The 16,102-nt window shown below is 59.8% G+C and overlaps 1 protein-coding gene across 6 annotated transcripts in view; it reads left to right on the top strand.

Moving 5' to 3' along the window:
- Positions 1 to 12,809, top strand: part of RRBP1 (ribosome binding protein 1) — a 65,784-nt gene extending 52,975 nt beyond the window's left edge. The window contains exons 11-24 of one of the 6 annotated variants that reach the window (XM_047854484.1): positions 1,748 to 1,838; positions 2,689 to 2,781; positions 4,881 to 4,973; positions 5,055 to 5,138; positions 5,294 to 5,383; positions 6,089 to 6,181; positions 6,615 to 6,686; positions 7,250 to 7,345; positions 7,912 to 7,995; positions 9,745 to 9,852; positions 10,587 to 10,670; positions 10,954 to 11,052; positions 11,532 to 11,675; positions 12,234 to 12,809. In XM_047854484.1, the coding sequence (XP_047710440.1) occupies positions 1,748 to 1,838; positions 2,689 to 2,781; positions 4,881 to 4,973; positions 5,055 to 5,138; positions 5,294 to 5,383; positions 6,089 to 6,181; positions 6,615 to 6,686; positions 7,250 to 7,345; positions 7,912 to 7,995; positions 9,745 to 9,852; positions 10,587 to 10,670; positions 10,954 to 11,052; positions 11,532 to 11,675; positions 12,234 to 12,272 (1,270 nt within the window). In that variant the 3' untranslated portion in view covers positions 12,273 to 12,809. The remainder of the gene's footprint in view (positions 1 to 1,747; positions 1,839 to 2,688; positions 2,782 to 4,880; positions 4,974 to 5,054; positions 5,139 to 5,293; positions 5,384 to 6,088; positions 6,182 to 6,614; positions 6,687 to 7,249; positions 7,346 to 7,911; positions 7,996 to 9,744; positions 9,853 to 10,586; positions 10,671 to 10,953; positions 11,053 to 11,531; positions 11,676 to 12,233) is intronic. The other 5 variants (XM_047854485.1, XM_047854486.1, XM_047854487.1 and 2 more) reach the window with 5 other exon arrangements.
- The last annotated feature ends 3,293 nt before the right edge of the window (positions 12,810 to 16,102 follow it).

Raw genomic sequence — 16,102 nt, 5'->3', positions numbered from 1 at the left:
TTTGTTTCTCTTGGTATTTATTGGAGTAGAGAGGTTGTGTTTGATGAGGGTTTTTTTTGCTTTTGTGTTTTAAGATCACATTCTTGGATCACAGAGCAAATTATTGGGGCATCAAAGTTACACTGCAAATAATGGTTCATTCTAATTTTTTGCATTGTGCAGATGTGTTTGGCAGAAATCGTTTTTTTAAATTTCCTTCTGAATTTATCTGGAAATTGTGTCTAAGTCTGGCCATCCTGTTCTGGGTGGAGATGAGTGATCCGACCCAGATGTTCTGGAACCCAGGCAGCAGCCGCCAGGGGGCTGATTGTCAGTGTGTCCTTGCCATCTGCCTGTCTGGGTTTGCTCATGTGGTGGTTTGCTGGAGGCAGGCTCTTTCATGGGGCGGGGGTGGGGGGGTGGGGGGTGCTTGAGGGAATTGCTGCGAGGGGTCCCAGTACAGCTTTAAGGGTGAGGTCAAGGTTCCTTGGGCCTGAAACCACCCCCCAAGAAGTCAACAACTGACTTCAAGGCCTTGACCAAAACTGTTTTAAGAGTAACGAGGTGAGGCGTTGCCACGGTGGGAACCCATTCCCTGGTAGGGTGGTTGGGGCAACTAGCGGCCCACGCTCACAATTGTTTTGTTCAGTCCTAAGGTGCGTGAGAATGGTGTTTTGCAAAAACGTTGTTGACCGCGGCCCATGAAAAGAAATGCAGATGTGTATGTCCTCATCTGGCTGGCAGTGGCCAGGGCCCCACCCACCTCCCCCAGACTGCTGGCAGCCCCCTCTGGTGGGCACACCCATGGGTGGGGGACCTCTTTCCAAGTTCATCACTTCCGGGCTTCAGATTTCACCTGTTCCTGCTGTTCCTGGGGTCTTCGCTGCCCTAAAGTTTAATGCAGAACCCAACATGTTAAGGCCCCTGTTTGAAGCCTGTGACTCAGAACAGCTAGTCCATCTGTAGCAGCGTTAACCTCTCACTGTCTAGAAGATGAGGGTGGTCAAAGCCCACTAGGCTCTTGAATGTGGAGACAGGACTGACATCTCGCCAACCCCATGGCATCTGGGGCGTCACCTGGAGCTGATTCCCCAGAGCCCGGGCGCAGGCCTGAGGGAGGAGCCTTTGGGTCTCAGCAGAGTTAGGTTCTGGACAAAGGATGGTCCTGCTGTACCCTGCAGAGACTGCTGGCCTGTCATGAGCTGATGAGAGCAGTGGCGTCCGGAGTCTCGATGGGTGTGCAGGTGACAACACCACCTGAGTCTAGCTCAGTCGACCTCTGAGAAGGCCCAGCCGATGTCTTCGGAGGGCCAGGTGTGGCTGTGGCCATAGGGAAGGGCCAGCTGACATGTTTTGTGGGGACCGAGCAGGACCAGGTTGAATAGAAGCCACATATTGTTCAGTAGAAGAAAAAGCATCCCCCAAACCCTACTGTCTGGGATACATCCCTGTTTCGGCCACTGTGGCTGCTCTGACCTCTTCAATCCCAGCAGCCAGTGTCACCAGGTGTAATTCTGGTGGCCTTTTGGGTCTGCACCCAGCCCCCTGGGCACTCGGGATGAGTGGAGAGGATGGGGCCGAGGCGGTTCCTTGGGCTCCCCTTGAAAGCTTGTGCTCTGTTGACGTGATTGGGGGCAGTGGGAGGGGACTGACCCGTAGCCAAGTGGCTCCGGGTAGGTGTCCAGGCAGCAGAAGGGGCACTCCCGAGACAGGACCTGGGGTGGCGCGGCCCTTGGAGTGCAGCAGTGATGTCACTGTCTCCCTTCAGCCTCAAGGAGCTGGAGTCCCAGGTGCGGTATCTGGAGAAGGAGGCCACCGAGCTCAAGGAGGCAGTTGAGCAGCAGAAAGTGAAGAACAATGTGAGTGCTGAGAAGCGTGGGTGTGAGGCTGGCCTTGTGGGAATCCCACCCCTAACCACTCAGGAAAGGGTTTGGCTACCCCTTTATGTCCTGTCGTGCTGTTCGTGGCTGGAAGCCTGCCTGCCTTTGGCGGCTTGGGTGAGGCCTCCTTTCCCCTTTGGGTCCGTCATAAGGCCCAGAGCTGACTCCCTTCCCATCGGCTTGGGTCACGTGCCCAAGCATGGAGCCCCTTGCCCCCCCTTACCCCCACCCCATGGTGGGGTCAGAATGTACCAGTTGGTCTGGTCTGGGTCATATGGTCACCTTGGAGTAGGGAGGCAAATGTCAGGAGAAGGGGATATGGAAGCCCCTTTCCTCTGCAGGGGGTGCAGAGCCCCCACTACATCCTCCTTGCCGGGCTGCCCCTCACTGCTCCTCGGGTGGCCTGGGCTCCCTGGCTCCCCCGTCTCCTCTTCCCCCGGGAGCCCCGCCTGGCCCTCCCTGTGCCTGGCGTGGCCAGAGCCAGCTGAGGGGTCGGTGGTGACAGGAGCTGCTTCTCTCTGAGGAGCCAGCCGACCCTGTCTTCTCTCTCCTTCACACTGGAGCCTCCTCTCATGGGCCTCCTCTTGGGGCCCATGAGATCCTGGCCTCCCTGGTGCCACGGCCGCTCCCTAGCGGGCTGCCCCAGAGGAACCAGGCGATGTGCGCCAAGATAAAGCACGTTTTGTCCCTTGGCAGTCTCCCCGTTGGGGTCCCAAGTGGGGTTGGGGAGGGTTCTCCCTTGCTACTGAGCCCGGCTCAGGCATCCCAGGTGGGATGTGTGGGCAGCCGACCCTCCCTGGCCGCTGACCTCTCCTGCCTCTGCCCCCAGGACCTCCGAGAGAAGAACTGGAAGGCCATGGAGGCTCTGGCCTCGGCCGAGAGAGCCTGTGAGGAGAAGCTGCGCTCCCTGACCCAGGCCAAGGTCAGAGTCCCACACATGCAGACTCCCCTGCTGGTCAAGATTCGGTCGGCAGCAACTGTGTGGTTTAGCAAACCACACAAAACACACAAACCGCGTGCAGAGCAGCCTTGGCCTCGGAGCCTCAGAGATCCATGCCAGGGGGCCCCTCAGAGATCCATGCCAGGGGGCCCCTCAGAGATCCGGGGGCCCCTCGGAGATCCGTGCCAGGGGGCCCCTCGGTGATCGTGCCAGGGGGCCCCTCGGAGATCTGTGCCAGGAGGCCCCTCGGAGATGCGTGCCAGGGGGCCCCGAGGCCAGCGGACAGTGTGCCCTGTGCGCCTGCATCGTTCCCCTTACCCTCCTCCTCCCTCTCCTTCATTTCTCCTTAAGGTGAAGAGGGGAACGTACCCCCCGGTGCTTTTTCTCACCTGGGCCTTTTGCCATTAGGGTGCAGAGACTGAGCGGCCATGGGGCTATGAGCCCTTCTGGCCTCACTGCCTTTGAGCCCAAGGTTGGCTGTCCTCAAGTTGTTTTTCTCTCTGGCCACTTTCTTGGGGCCCATGAGATCCTGGCCCAGTAAGTCCTGTGGTTGATCTTTACCGTAAGTAGCAGAAGGAAAGTTGTCTTTAGCAGCAAGCGGTCTATAGGTCCCGGGATCTGTGCCGCCCAGCTCGGCGGAATGTGGGTGTCTCCGTGTTTGGGGCCCCACATTGCCTCTGGAGCCCTGGGCCGGGACCCAGCACTAAGCTCTGGCCTGGGGACGTGGCCTGCAGTGGCAGCCATGGGAGGCCTCACTCACCCCCTCTTGCCACCCGTTTCCGTCCTTGATGAAAGGCCCCGGGGAGGCTAGCCCTCCCCTCCCAGCCTCGCTCATGCAGAAGGAATGTCTGTCCTGTTATCATGAGCTCTGCAGTGACTTTCATGAGCCTCCCAGGAAGCCTGAGGGTTGTAGCAGATGAGGCCCCAAGACAAGGCAGGAGGTGGAGGGCTGGCCTCGGGTCAACAGCTGTAGTTAGACTCCTCGGAGGTGACCTGGAAGCCTGTGGCCTTTCTTTGGCAAATGCAGGAGCTGTAATGAGAGATGTCATCTGCAGTCATGCAGCCAGATTGATAGGAGCTGGTCTCTGGGTCCTCTGGCCCTTGTCTGGGACTCAAGTGGCCAGGGGGCCTGAATGGGGTCATGAGGTCAAGGATTCAGAGCAGGCCACCGGCATCCACCAGCAGCGTTGTTTGCATCGGTGGTGAGCCAAGAAGGGTCCACTTCTGAGACTTGAGTACAGATCACATGGGTGCTGTGGGCGGATGGGGCGTCCGTTTGTCATACACATTCCAGAACAGCATTGGAAGGTCCTGATCCGGTCAGAGTTCTAGTGTCACCTTCAGGTCTCCAGCCATGCCGTCGGCAGCAGGTTCAACCTACTGGGCACAGGATACTAGATAAGACTCTTTTAGCCAGAAACCTCCTTGGAAAGGAGGAAAGCCCCGGGGTCCTCCTTGCGCTTTGCGTGGGAGCCTCAAGGAGGGCGGATGGGGTCTGGCCTGGCAGCCTGGCCAGTGTGAGTCAGGCTTCAGAAGAGCCAGGACCCCAACCAAGCCCTTCTGGGTGGGTCCCTTCCTTTGCAGAGTGGGGGTCCTGATCCCCGCTGCTCCTGGCTGGCAATAGCCCTTAAGTGGTGGCTGCTGGGAGATTCACTTGTCCTCTGCCTCCCCCTCAGCACCCCCCCCCCCCCAGCAGCTTGGTCGTCCACACGCACACAGGAGCATGCACATGCTCACGTGGAGATTTCCAAAATTCAGAACCGATGGTGGGTAGGTTCCTGCTGGGGGGTGTCAGGAGCCTGCACCTGCCACGTGGGCACCTTGCTGTCTCCCCGTCAGCAGTGAGATCTGTCGGGACTGACCCAGCGCAGGCTGAGGTGGCCAGAGCCAGGCTGCTGAGGTTGAGCCCCCACTCCACCACCCCTTTCGGTCCCACGGAAGCTACCTGTCTTCTCCTTTGATTCTGTTCCTCCCCCGAAGAGCTGAGGTGGGGACCGGGCATCTCCAGGAACACTCCCTGGGGTTGCCCTAAGTGTCACAACTGAATGCTGCCCTCCCCCACCCACCCACCACTGCTCTAGGAGGAATCGGAGAGGCAGCTCAGCTTGACCGAGGCACAGACCAAGGAAGCCCTGCTCACCCTGCTGCCAGCGCTCTCCAGCTCGGCACACCAGGTAGGAGGCGAGGTGGCTCCCGCGGGACCCCACTGCCCACAGGAAATGTCTCCGGGCCCTACCTCGTGTGTTTTGTGGCAGAGTTACACCGAGTGGCTGCAGGAACTCCGAGAGAAGGGCCCTGAGCTGCTGAAGCCGCCACCAGCTAGCACAGAGCCCTCCTCGGTAAGCACGGGTGCCGACACACACCCTTGCCGGGGCTGCCGCGGTCACTTCTGCTGTCCCCTGTCGCTGGGAAGGGAGGGTGCCCGGAGCTGCCTCATCAGGCAGCTGGGTGAAACCTTTGTGCTTGGCTAGCCAGACCCCTGTTCTGCCCTCAGGACCTGGCCTCCAAGCTGAGGGAGGCCGAGGAGACCCAGAACAGTCTGCAGGCTGAGTGTGACCAGTACCGCACCATCCTGGCGGAGACGGTAGGGTGCGAGAGGCAGGGCCTCTGGCAAGGCTCTTGGCTGGGTGTCCCTCACGGGGCTGCCAGGAAAGAGCTCTCAGAGCCTTCAGGCAGTGGGCAGGCCAGTGGCCCTGGGGGAAAGAGCCCTGGGTTCAGACTCTGGCTCTGTGCACCCTTGGGCGAGCCGTTGCCCCTGCCTGGGCCCCAAAGGGGATGAAGGAGGTGCTCAGGCCTTCGTTGCTTCTGAGCGGAGGAGAGAGCTGGGCTGTGGGTTTGGAGCTGGGGGTGCAGAGACAGTCGGGACACGGAACACTCTGGGAAAGGAAGAGGTGGGCATCTGGCTGACGGCAGGCTTGCAGCCACTGTCCATGTGACTGCCGGAGCCACACTAGGTCTAGACCTCCTGCCCGACCCCGTCCTGGGCCCAAGATCAGCGCTGGTGGCAAACCCAACGGAGATGAGAACCCTGGTGGTGTCCTTCGGGTCACAGACCTCATTCCCCTGCATGGCCCACGCACAGCCTTCGTTCGCACACTGGCCAGAGACCCCACTCCGGGACTGTGGCCCGCCTTCCTCCCCATGTGACAACTATGACAAAGTCAGAGCTGGGCCACGCTGACAGCCAGGCAGCCATCCCAGAGGAGCCAGGGGCACTAGGCTGCGGTTGTGTTCATGGGGGTGTGGTCTACAGGCAGAGGGGCCCCGCCTCAGTGTCCCTTTCCCCCAGGAGGGCATGCTCAAGGACCTACAGAGGAGCGTGGAGGAGGAGGAGCAGGTGTGGAAGGCCAAAGTGAGTGCCACGGAGGAGGAGCTCCAGAAGGTACTGGAAGGGCCCTGAGACCCTGGCCTGGGACTGGTGACCTGGGTGTCGCTCCGGGGGGGGTCCACCTTTCCTAGGAATTCAGACACAACTTCCCAAAGGCCCACAGCTAGATCAGAATTCATCAAAACCAGGGGGAGCGCCGATGGGGTCGCGTGGGTCTCCTGGGAGACAGGAGGCGAGTGCGCTGGGTTTTGGCGATGCCACATAAAGTGTTGATTACAGAGTGACTGCCGACTTCTCCGTCTCCAGGGCACCCCCACCCCTACCCTAGGGAGAGGCTGCTGGTCATGCATGAGGTGGGCGGGTACCACTGGGCTTCCTGGGAGAGGGGGTCCCATCCTTCTCAGGTCCAGGGACACGTGGCACCGCATCCTGGGACCATCCCCTCCCAGGGGCTCGCATTTGATGGGACCTTGCCCTTGCTTTGCAGTCACGGGTCACAGTGACACATCTCGAAGAGATCGTAGAGAAGCTGAGAGGAGAACTTGAAAGTTCAGATCAGGTAGGCACGGGGGCTCTGCCCAGAGGGCTGCTTTCCTCATTACAGAGGCCACCGTAGTTCTTTCTCCCTCGCGGACCGCACGTGTTGAGAGGGGCGGAGGGATCTCGTCTGTCCTACTTTTCTTTGTTGAGAGCCACTTGCCACCTCAGAGCGGCCCGAGATAGCAGGGGACCTGTGCGGGATGCCCGGCCCCGGCACACGGCAGCGTCTGCGGCGTGGGAGGGGCGCCGGGTGGCCCCAGGGCTCTGCAGACACGGTCAGCCCTGGCCTTGTGGAGGGGGCCTCTGGTGCCCACCTAACAAGGCAATCTAAAAGCTCTTCCCCACCGTGGAGTCTGGAACACATCTGGGCCCAGGAGTGCCGGAGTTCAGGACGGCGTTCTGCTGCCAGGGCCTCATTTCTGCCTGTCCTTGGTTGGCCCATTGCCAACAGGCCACGGAAAGTCTCCCAGCCCCTACCCCAGGGCAGCTAGCCTTGTTGCGCCCCGTCACCCTGTCCCCCATGGTCAGTGCCTCCTGCTGGCCCACTCGAGGCCTGTGGTGTGTGTGTGTGTGTGTATCCAGGTGCGGGAACACACCTCACATCTGGAAGCAGAGCTGGAGAAGCACATGGCGGCCTCCAGCGCCAAGTGCCAGAGCTACGCCAAGGAGGTGGCAGGGGTGAGTCTGCCCGGCGAGGTCTCCAGCCCGTCCTGGGTTTCTCCTTCCATGGTGCTCATTAATAGGAACTCAGAGTCTGGGCTCTCGGGCTTCTGCCCTGGCCGTGGGCCAGCTGACCTGAGAGGGGTGTCATGGGCGAATGGCAGAAAGATCGTGCCACCAGCAGGGAAGCATACAGCAGGACAGCCTCGTGAGGCCACTTCCTTCCCTGGCCCGGGGACACCATTTCAGAGACAAATGGGCTTAAATCTGATACCGTTTACTGACTGTTCAGAGGCGGCACCCCCCCCCCCCCACCAGTCCTGGTTTGATTTCAAACTTTTGGCCGTATTTTATAAGATGGTCTGTAAACGAAGATCCAAGACAGGCCTGTAGTGGATTCTGTCTTCCCCACGTCTTCAGAGAGAAACCGTAGTTTGGGGAGGCCGAGGAGCCCCTGCCAGGCCCACGCTGCTCCGGAAAGCTCTCAGGGCTTGGAGCAGCTTGTGTGCGTAGGTGTTAACTCATAGGAACTGGTTTTCTTTTCTCCTTTTCCCCCCATCACCTGGATTCGTTTTCTCTCCAAGTTGAGGCAACTTTTATTAGAATCTCAGTCTCAGCTGGATGCAGCCAAGAGTGAAGCCCAGAAACAAAGCAATGAGCTCGCCCTGGTGAATGAGCGTGGACAGGAGGGGAACGGTGCCAGGGCGTGTGTGCATGTGTGTGGTTCATCGGCCAGTCGTGGTTCTCCACCCCGTGCAAGGTCACACGGCACGGTGGAGTGGGGTGTGCCCCGGTGTAACCTCTGGGCCCGGCTTTGATCAGCCGTGCTGAAAGGGCTCCTTGCGTGTTGGCCCAGAACTCGGAGCTGGGCTTGTGGCTGCCAGGGCCAGTGCTCGGGCTCTAGTCACACGTCCCCTGGTGCGGCCTGGCCCCGTAAAGGCACTGGGACCTCAGGGCAGGGGTTCTGGGAAGTTCAAATCTCTGTGAGCCCTGTGGCTCAGCACTACCTCACCCTCCATGGCCCTCGGGTGTTTTCTCACTTCAGCAGTGACTCAGACCCATTCAGTCAAATGTATGGGTGGGCACTGAGGCAGGGGGATAACTGGGGGTGCCATTTCCTGCTGTGTGGGGCTCCCTGCCGTGCAGGTGACCTCGGGTCCTCTTAGTTGTCTGCTTTGGCAGCTGCCCCGCTCCCTGCCGCCCGGCAAGGTCAGTGAGGCCCCACGGAGTCGGGCCTTCCCTGTCCTGGTCCCAGCTGTGGGACTACAGCCACAAGCCGTGGCCCTGGAGGCCACAGCCTATTCCGTTGGATCTGTGGTCTTTCTTCACACCTTGAGTTCACTGTTAACACTTAGAAATTGGTAGATCTTGGATACAAACACACGTGCCTGGTTTTTTGAGAGGAGACGGAAGGTCTGGTCCGTGGTGCTGGCGTTCTCACAGCAGCATCCATGTTGGGGCACGAGTTCCTGACTCCACAGGGGCCCCTCGGGTTATTAGGGCCTCACCTGGGACTGTCACACTAGAGGGCAGATGCCATCCATGCCGAATCACCTGAGCCCGAAAGCTGCTAACCTAAGCCGGGTCTAGGCGACCAGCCTTAGGGGTGCTGTCCCAGTTGAGGTCGTGTACAGAGAAGATCCCCAAATTCCTCATCATCAAAGGCCTGCGCATTTTGGGGTCACCTTTGGGGGGCTGGTGTTGGGAAGGAGGGAAGCAGGAAAGGGTACCCACGCACTAGGGGTACCCTTTGGAGCAGGGCCTTTTGGAATGGGGCCTGAGACCATCCATGCCCTCTGGAGAGCTCGCACCGAGTGCCCACCCAGATCCACCGACTAGAACCTTTACCAGCGCTTTGTGGGCAATGCTGCTTCCGCTTCAGGTTGGAGGCCCAGTGCCTGGGGGCCACCACGTGTGTCACCTGCTCCCAGCGATGGAGCTCTGGTGTGATGGGACCTTGATAGGCACGTGTCCTCTCGTGATCTTTTTTAGGCCCTAAATCGTGGGCTGCATCTGGAAGGAATCCGGGACAGGGACATAGGCAGTGTTTGTGCAGAGCCTGTCCACCGCCTCTCCCTCCCGTTTGGATTCCTTAGCTGTGTGTATGCCGTGTCCATCAGGGGTCACCTTGCTCCCGGGGAGGGCTCCACGGCTGGCCTTGGAGCAAAGCACGTGGATGGGACCAGCGTGGGCCCCTCAGAGTTTGGCTCCGGTGAGGGATCATGGCACTGGCCCCCTGCCCAGTGAACCTGCATGGGGACTCTGACAGAGGTCATAGTTCCCAAACTAGGTCCCCCATAGGGGCTCCAGCCGTGGAGAGCCTGTGCTGTCCTCCTGAGGGGCCTGTGCGTGTGTGCATGGCACGGTGGGCGTGTGTCTGGCTGTGTATTTGCACAAACCCACCCTCCCTGTTTCAGGTCAGGCAGCAGCTGAGTGAGATGCAGAGCCACGTAGAGGATGGTGACGTAGCTGGGTCCCCGGCTGTCCCCCCTGAGGCCCCCCCAGCAGAGCAGGACCCTGTCGAGGTTAGGGCGGTGAGCCGGTCCCCAGATGTCTGTCACTAACAGCCCGCGTGGGCCCCCTCGAGCCCGGTTGGAGAGCAAAGGCGGCAGGCCTCTGTTCCGGCTAAACACTGGCAACTTGCAGCCTCCAGCGCCGGCTCTCCCCACCCCGCTCTGCCCTGAGAGGGACCACCAGGTTCTGAGGAAGTCCCAGAGCAGAGGAAGGGGCAGGGAAGCAGCCAGACGGAGAGGGGTCGGGCGCTGGATCTTAACAGTTGTGAGCAGGAGTGGGGGGAAGAGGGAGTCAGGGCGGCTGGGCCTGCAGTCAGGGAGTCTGGTCTCCCGCCCCGGCCCTCGCCGGCACGTCACAGCAGGGTGCTTGCCCTCCAGACTCTGGACCTAAGTGGCTGTGGTTGCGAGCCCTCAGCGGGAAGTGGGGGCCTGTCACCAGAGTGGCAGTGGTGGGCACGACACTGTGGGGCTGGGACTTGCACGGTGGCTCTGAGGCCTCCTTGTGCTGTGAGTCTCAGGAAAGGTGTCTGAGGTCGGCAGAGGTGGTGGCTCTGGACCCGGGGGCCGAGGCACCGTCTCCCCGCAGCGGGAGTGTGGGAGCGACTGTCAGCCAGCTGGTGGGCAGCCAGGGGCAGGGAAAGGCCGAGGGGGCGCAAGGAGCTAGGAGACGGCGCCTGCCCAGGAGCCCTGGTTCCCAAGGGGGTCCTTCACCGGGTTCCCACAGTCTGTGCGGTGTTTCCACGCAGCTGAAGACGCAGCTGGAGCGGACGGAAGCCCTCCTGGAGGACGAGCAGACACAACGGCAGAAGCTCACGGCCGAGCTTGAGGAGGTCAGGCCCTGCCTCTGTAGCCCTCGGGGTGTCGGGGACAGTGGGGGTGCGGGCCAGGGTCTGCCAGGCGGTCTGGCCTTGTCCCTCCCGGTGGGGGGGGGGGGGGTGGGGGGTGGGGCCACACAGTCCCCTGCCCCATGCGTGTGGGTCCCGCCTGCTCTCCCTGGCCACAGCCTTAATCCCCTCCTGGTGGGCGTCCCCAGGCAGACTTGTAGGACCTGTGGGACCTGTGGGGTGTGTATGGCGTCCCACCCATGCCCCGCTGCCCTCTCTCTACACCAAGGCTCAGAGCTCGGCGTGTCGGCTGCAGACAGAGCTGGAGAAGCTCCGCAGCATGGGGCCCCTCGAGTCTTCAGAAGCAGAGGAGGCCACGCAGCTGAAGGTAAGGGGGCCCGGGAGGTCTGTTCCAGGGTTCAGGGTGGGGTCAGGAAAGGAGCACCACCCCTCCCGCCCCGGCTCTTGCCACCATCTCCCACTGTGGCTCCATGCGGTGGGAGCTATCTTGAGGCCCCTCGGGCAGGGTCCAGCCTCATTTGGTGGTGATGGGGGTGGCAGGATGTCTAAACTTTCGATGTCACACACAGCAGCCACCAGTCAGCAGGGCTGTTTACATTAAACAAAACTGGAAGTTCAGTTCCTCGGTCACGCTAGCCACAGTACGCCGTAGGACATGCCCCGTGTCATAGGAAGCTGTCCTGGTAGTGCTGGTAGCTGGGACACAGATCTGTCTCTGGGTGACCAGGAGACCACATCCTCCCGCCGCCATTGGAAGACTCCGGCTTCCCGGGCATATAGCCACGTGGTCTTTCTGCTGTGTGCCATGTGACAGCTGATCTCCTTTGATCCTGTGACCACCCACAGGAGAGACTAGAAAAAGAGAAGAAGTTAACCAGTGACCTGGGACGCGCTGCCACCAAATTACAGGAGCTTTTAAAGACGACCCAGGAGCAGCTGGCAAAGGAGAAAGACACGGTGAAGAAATTGCAGGAGCAGCTGGACAGAACAGTGAGTGTCCTGGCCCTAACCGTGGCCTCAGCTGCCCCATCCCCGGAGCTGGGCCCTGGTCCAGAGCAGAGCAGACCCCGTGGGAGTCAGGGTGGGAAGAGCCAGGTGGGGTTGTGGGAGCCCCAGGACTCCCAGGACGCAGGATAGATAGGAGACCCAGGCCGGGGGGGGGGCCGGAAGTGGTGGGGACAGACTCCTGAAAACAGGTGGCAGGACATTCAGCCTGCTGGGCCCAGCACCTGCCCTCCTGTGGCTCCCCTTGGTGGGAAGTACGTCTCTGGCCCCCACTGCCAGCTAGGTCCTTGGTCTGCAGCCTGGGGGACCAGGGTCCTCACCCAACTCAGGGCCCTCCCTCTCCTGTGTCCCCGGCTCCTGTCAGCCCCCGGAGTCCACTCTGGTTTTCCAGACTTGCTGGGCTGGGTGTTCTCTGAAAGTATTGGAGTGGTGGGGGGTGTTAATCCCAAGGGGTGACTGGAGGTCCTTAGGAGTTCGGGGTGAGTGCTCGCCTTGGCTCTTTGACCCCAGCCTCTCCTTCCGTCTGCCCACCTTTGTTCGCAGGAGGACAGTAGCAATTCAAAGGAGGGCACTTCTGTCTGAGTCTCCTCTGCGGGAAGAGAAGTTACTGTTCAACTTACCAAAATGCCTTACACATTCCTTACAGATAAATAAACCAACCAACAGCGTTATCCAGGCCCAACTTCCAGTAGCTCTGAGAGAAGCCATTAGAGACGAGAGTCTCTTAGAATCACAGAAATAGATCTTCCAGACCCCTGTTTATAAAAGAACCTTTGTCACGTTTGATAAACACTATTCCCCAGGACCAGGCCTGGACCACCACCGAGCAGACGCCAAAGCCCTTATCAGCTCCGTGACAGACCCCAGGGTGTGAGCTGGGGAGGCTGGGGCCTCTGGGGACCCGTGTGTCAATCAGTGCAATTGTTTTCTCTCACTGGGCTGGGGGCTGGGAGGCTGGCGGGGCCGGGTGGGGAGCCTCAAAGGCTGTGGGACAGACTGGAGGGTCACAGCCCGGCCCAGTGAGGCAGCAGCCCCTCAGCCCTGGGAGAAGTTGCCAGCAAGAACTGATGTATGACCTCCGGATGTTAATGCCATTAAAACCAACGTTGTCGCCCGGCACTTCGGTCTTGTCTGGTCTGCTGGGGCTCCCTGGCCTGGCTGCTGGGCCCAGGATGAGGAACGAAGAGGGGCGGTCTCCCTCAGGGGAAGAACAAGCGTGCTGTTTGGTTCCCCTGAAATCAGGAGATTTGCAGCTGTCTTGGGGCTCCCCCAGCACTTCTCCCGGTCATGGCACCCAGTGGCCAGATGTGCTGACCGCTGCCCCCACCCTTCAGAATCGGAGGCTACCTAAGCAGGCCACGGGTGGCCTAGGCTGTTGTCCGGGGTGAGCTCTGTGAACGAGCAAGGGAATCTGTGTCCTGACTGAGGCTTGGACGCTCCTCTGTGCCTCAGGGGTGTGGTCCAGAGCTGGAGCAGCCAGCCCAGACTTGCCAAGATCCTAAGACCCACTGTGTCTGGTGGCTGGAGGCAGCGTGGTCTTGGAGGAAGCAGTGGGAATTGAGCTTGAGCAACACCTGGATTGGAGGGGTCGGGTCCCAGGATGGGTGGGACCAAGCCAGGAGCAAGCAGGTGAATCTGAGCAGCCTGGGGCTTGGCCAGCATCAACCAGTCCTGTTAAGGGGTTGCCTCGAGCAAGCACTGTCCCCTTTCATCACCCTCCTGAGCCTCAGGCCTGTGACAGGAGTTGGATTGGCTAGGGAGAGGGCACACACCCTCACAGCAGGTCCAGCACGATGGGGAGGGTGCCAAAGAAGGGCAATCCAAGAACTAGCCTCCACTGCCTGCTTTGAGACCTCCGTATGTCAGGAGTCAAACCCACCAGAGGGCACTTCTGTGGGTGGCCATCACGGGAACCCTGAGACCCAGGCAGCATGTTCTCAAGCCGGCAGCCTCCGCACTGAGCAATCCTCCCGAGGCCAGGCAGTACTGCCGTTAATCTGCAGGACCCTGACCTGGTCCCGGCTCCTGTGGGCCACCTAATCATGCTACGTGGCACCTATGTATTGCAATGGTATGGGCATAAAGGATCCTGGGAGTTTGAGGAAGGCTCCCCAGAAAAGTGAGCTTAAGCTCGAGTTCACCAGAGCAGGAGATGTTTGTCAGGGGAGGGGAGAAAGGCCCAAGGCCAAGGGGACGGCAGGTGCAGGGACAGGAAGTGAGGTCCAGGGGGCCTTGTAGAGCCAGGTTACAAAGGACAAGGTGTCCGGACAGGTAAGGCAGTAGGGGCTGTGAGATTTTTAAGCAAGAGGAGACCATCCTACCTGTCCTAGAGCTCTGGAGGGGGCTTACATGGAAAGAGGAAGCCCATGCTTTCTGGCAGGAGACTGAACAGAAGTGACTGGTAATACCTGATGCTGACCACATGCCCAGCCCTGCGCTTGGTTCTCACGTGAAACTTTTCAGAACCCATGGGCGGTATGCCGCTCGCCCCGCCCCGCCATTTTACAAAGAATCCCCACAGAAGGGAAAGCTCACCTGGTAAAAGGCAAGGCAGGTTTTAAACCCACCTTATTGTCAGTGCAGCACGCAGCCTGGAGGGCCAGCTGGAAAAGAGTTGTGGAGTCCATGGACCCCATGAACAATGGCCACTGAACACCCCCCAAACCTGTGGTCCCTCACTGTACCTTCCATGTCCCCTGTGCACGAGGAGCAGGGACTCTGTGCTGGAGGACTGGCCCTATGGGGGGAGTCACAACCCTCCTCCCGCTGACACGGTGGCCTTAAGGCAAGTGGTTTGGGGCCCTGGTCAGTCTCCTGTTGGAAAACTGAGGCCAGACTTCGCCCTGCGCCAGGACGCCCGCCTCAGAATTGTCACCAGGCCCTGTGAGCCTACATTTCTAGTAAGTTCCATCCCCTTGCCATGCTGCAGAATTGAGAACCCCTATGTGGGGCAGATGCCCTCTGAAGGCACAGGAACGGGGGGGCTCTGGGGCAAGAAAGGCACAGAGAGAGACCTGGGGGTACCAAACTGCCGCCTTCGGGTATTACAGGGCGGCAGCTGCTCCCTGGGTTCTGGCTCCAGCCCTACCCCCTGCTCAAACCACGTGGTAAGAGGCCCAGTGTCCACCGGTTAAGAGGAGGTAAAACAAAGGCAGGGTGTGGGGCCCCTGGGGGCTCTGAAAATGCCACGTCGGAGACTACCTGCCACTCAGGCTTTAAGGGCCCATCGTCAGTCTTCCGCTCCACACGCCCCAGCAAATGTGCCATGCAGCGCTGAGGCCCGGCAGAAGGGAACCCAAGTTCGCCAAGCAGCCTGATAGGGTTTGCCTCTGCCTGGCCTCCTCGCCAGGGCTGTTCCTGGGCAAGCTTCCATCACCAGGCTGGGGAAGGAAGAAAGAGCCATTCAGGAAGATAACAGAGACAGCCACCCTTGGTAGATGCTAGAACAGGAGGCTGATAGGCACCTGGTGTTTGTCAACATGGCACAGATGCCCTGAAAGCCTGGCTCATCGGCCCGGCCATTCCTAGCTCTGCGTCCTGCAAATGGAGTACCGGTGCAGCACAGGACAACCGGCTCTTGCAGTCGCTAAGTTCAATGTGGAGGCAGGAGTCACCCGGGCTCGGTTAGAGCACTGGCTGGCCCGCCAGCCTGCTGACAAGAAGCCATGTTCTCCCTAGGTCAGGCTTCGCAGAGGCCACAGCTGGGGCTCAGCACTGCCACTGCCATTGGAGACCCCCGACAATGCAAGTGGGAGAGTTCTGAGAACATCTAGTCTACACCCCGCCCTTCAGAGGCTCCAGGAATTGACCTGAAGCTCCAGGGTCACACAGCCCATAAACAGCCATCTCCAGACCTGGGAGCCCCATCATGCCAGCAGCGACTCTTGTGACTAAGTTCCTCTGGTCATCTCAGCATGATATTTAGTAAAATGTATACACACCAGGATGCCTGGCCTGTAGGCAGCAAAAACACAAGGTTTTAGAAACCACCAGACACCCTCCATAAATGTCTTCTAAGCTTCCTTCAGGTTTGGGTCTAACAGGATTCAAAGCCCAAAAGAACGCCCTTTCCTGCCCCAATTCCAGTCTCATCCCTGGCACTGAACAAGATTAAGCTCAGAATTCCAGATGTCACAAACAAGGAACTCCCGTGGGATACAATGGGAATAGCTTAGGGACAGAAAACAAGAGATCCAAATTGTAGTCCCAGGGCTGCCCACCAAGGGCACTGGCTAGGGGCTGGGGAAGTCTCAAGGGCAGACCTGGCCGGCCAGATGCAGCTCAAGTTACACAAGCCTTCCTTCCACCAAAATTCTGGCTCCCAGAACTGCACCTTCTTGCAGCCACAATGCAATTATGGGTGACCCTTGAACAACTCGGGGGTTAGGGGCAAGATACCCCTACCTCCATAG

This window comes from Prionailurus viverrinus, chromosome A3, assembly GCF_022837055.1.
Source record: "Prionailurus viverrinus isolate Anna chromosome A3, UM_Priviv_1.0, whole genome shotgun sequence".
In the NCBI taxonomy this organism is placed as follows: Eukaryota; Metazoa; Chordata; class Mammalia; order Carnivora; family Felidae; genus Prionailurus; species Prionailurus viverrinus.
Note: the sequence above shows the minus strand (reverse complement) of the source record. Positions and strands in the feature narration are given on the sequence as shown.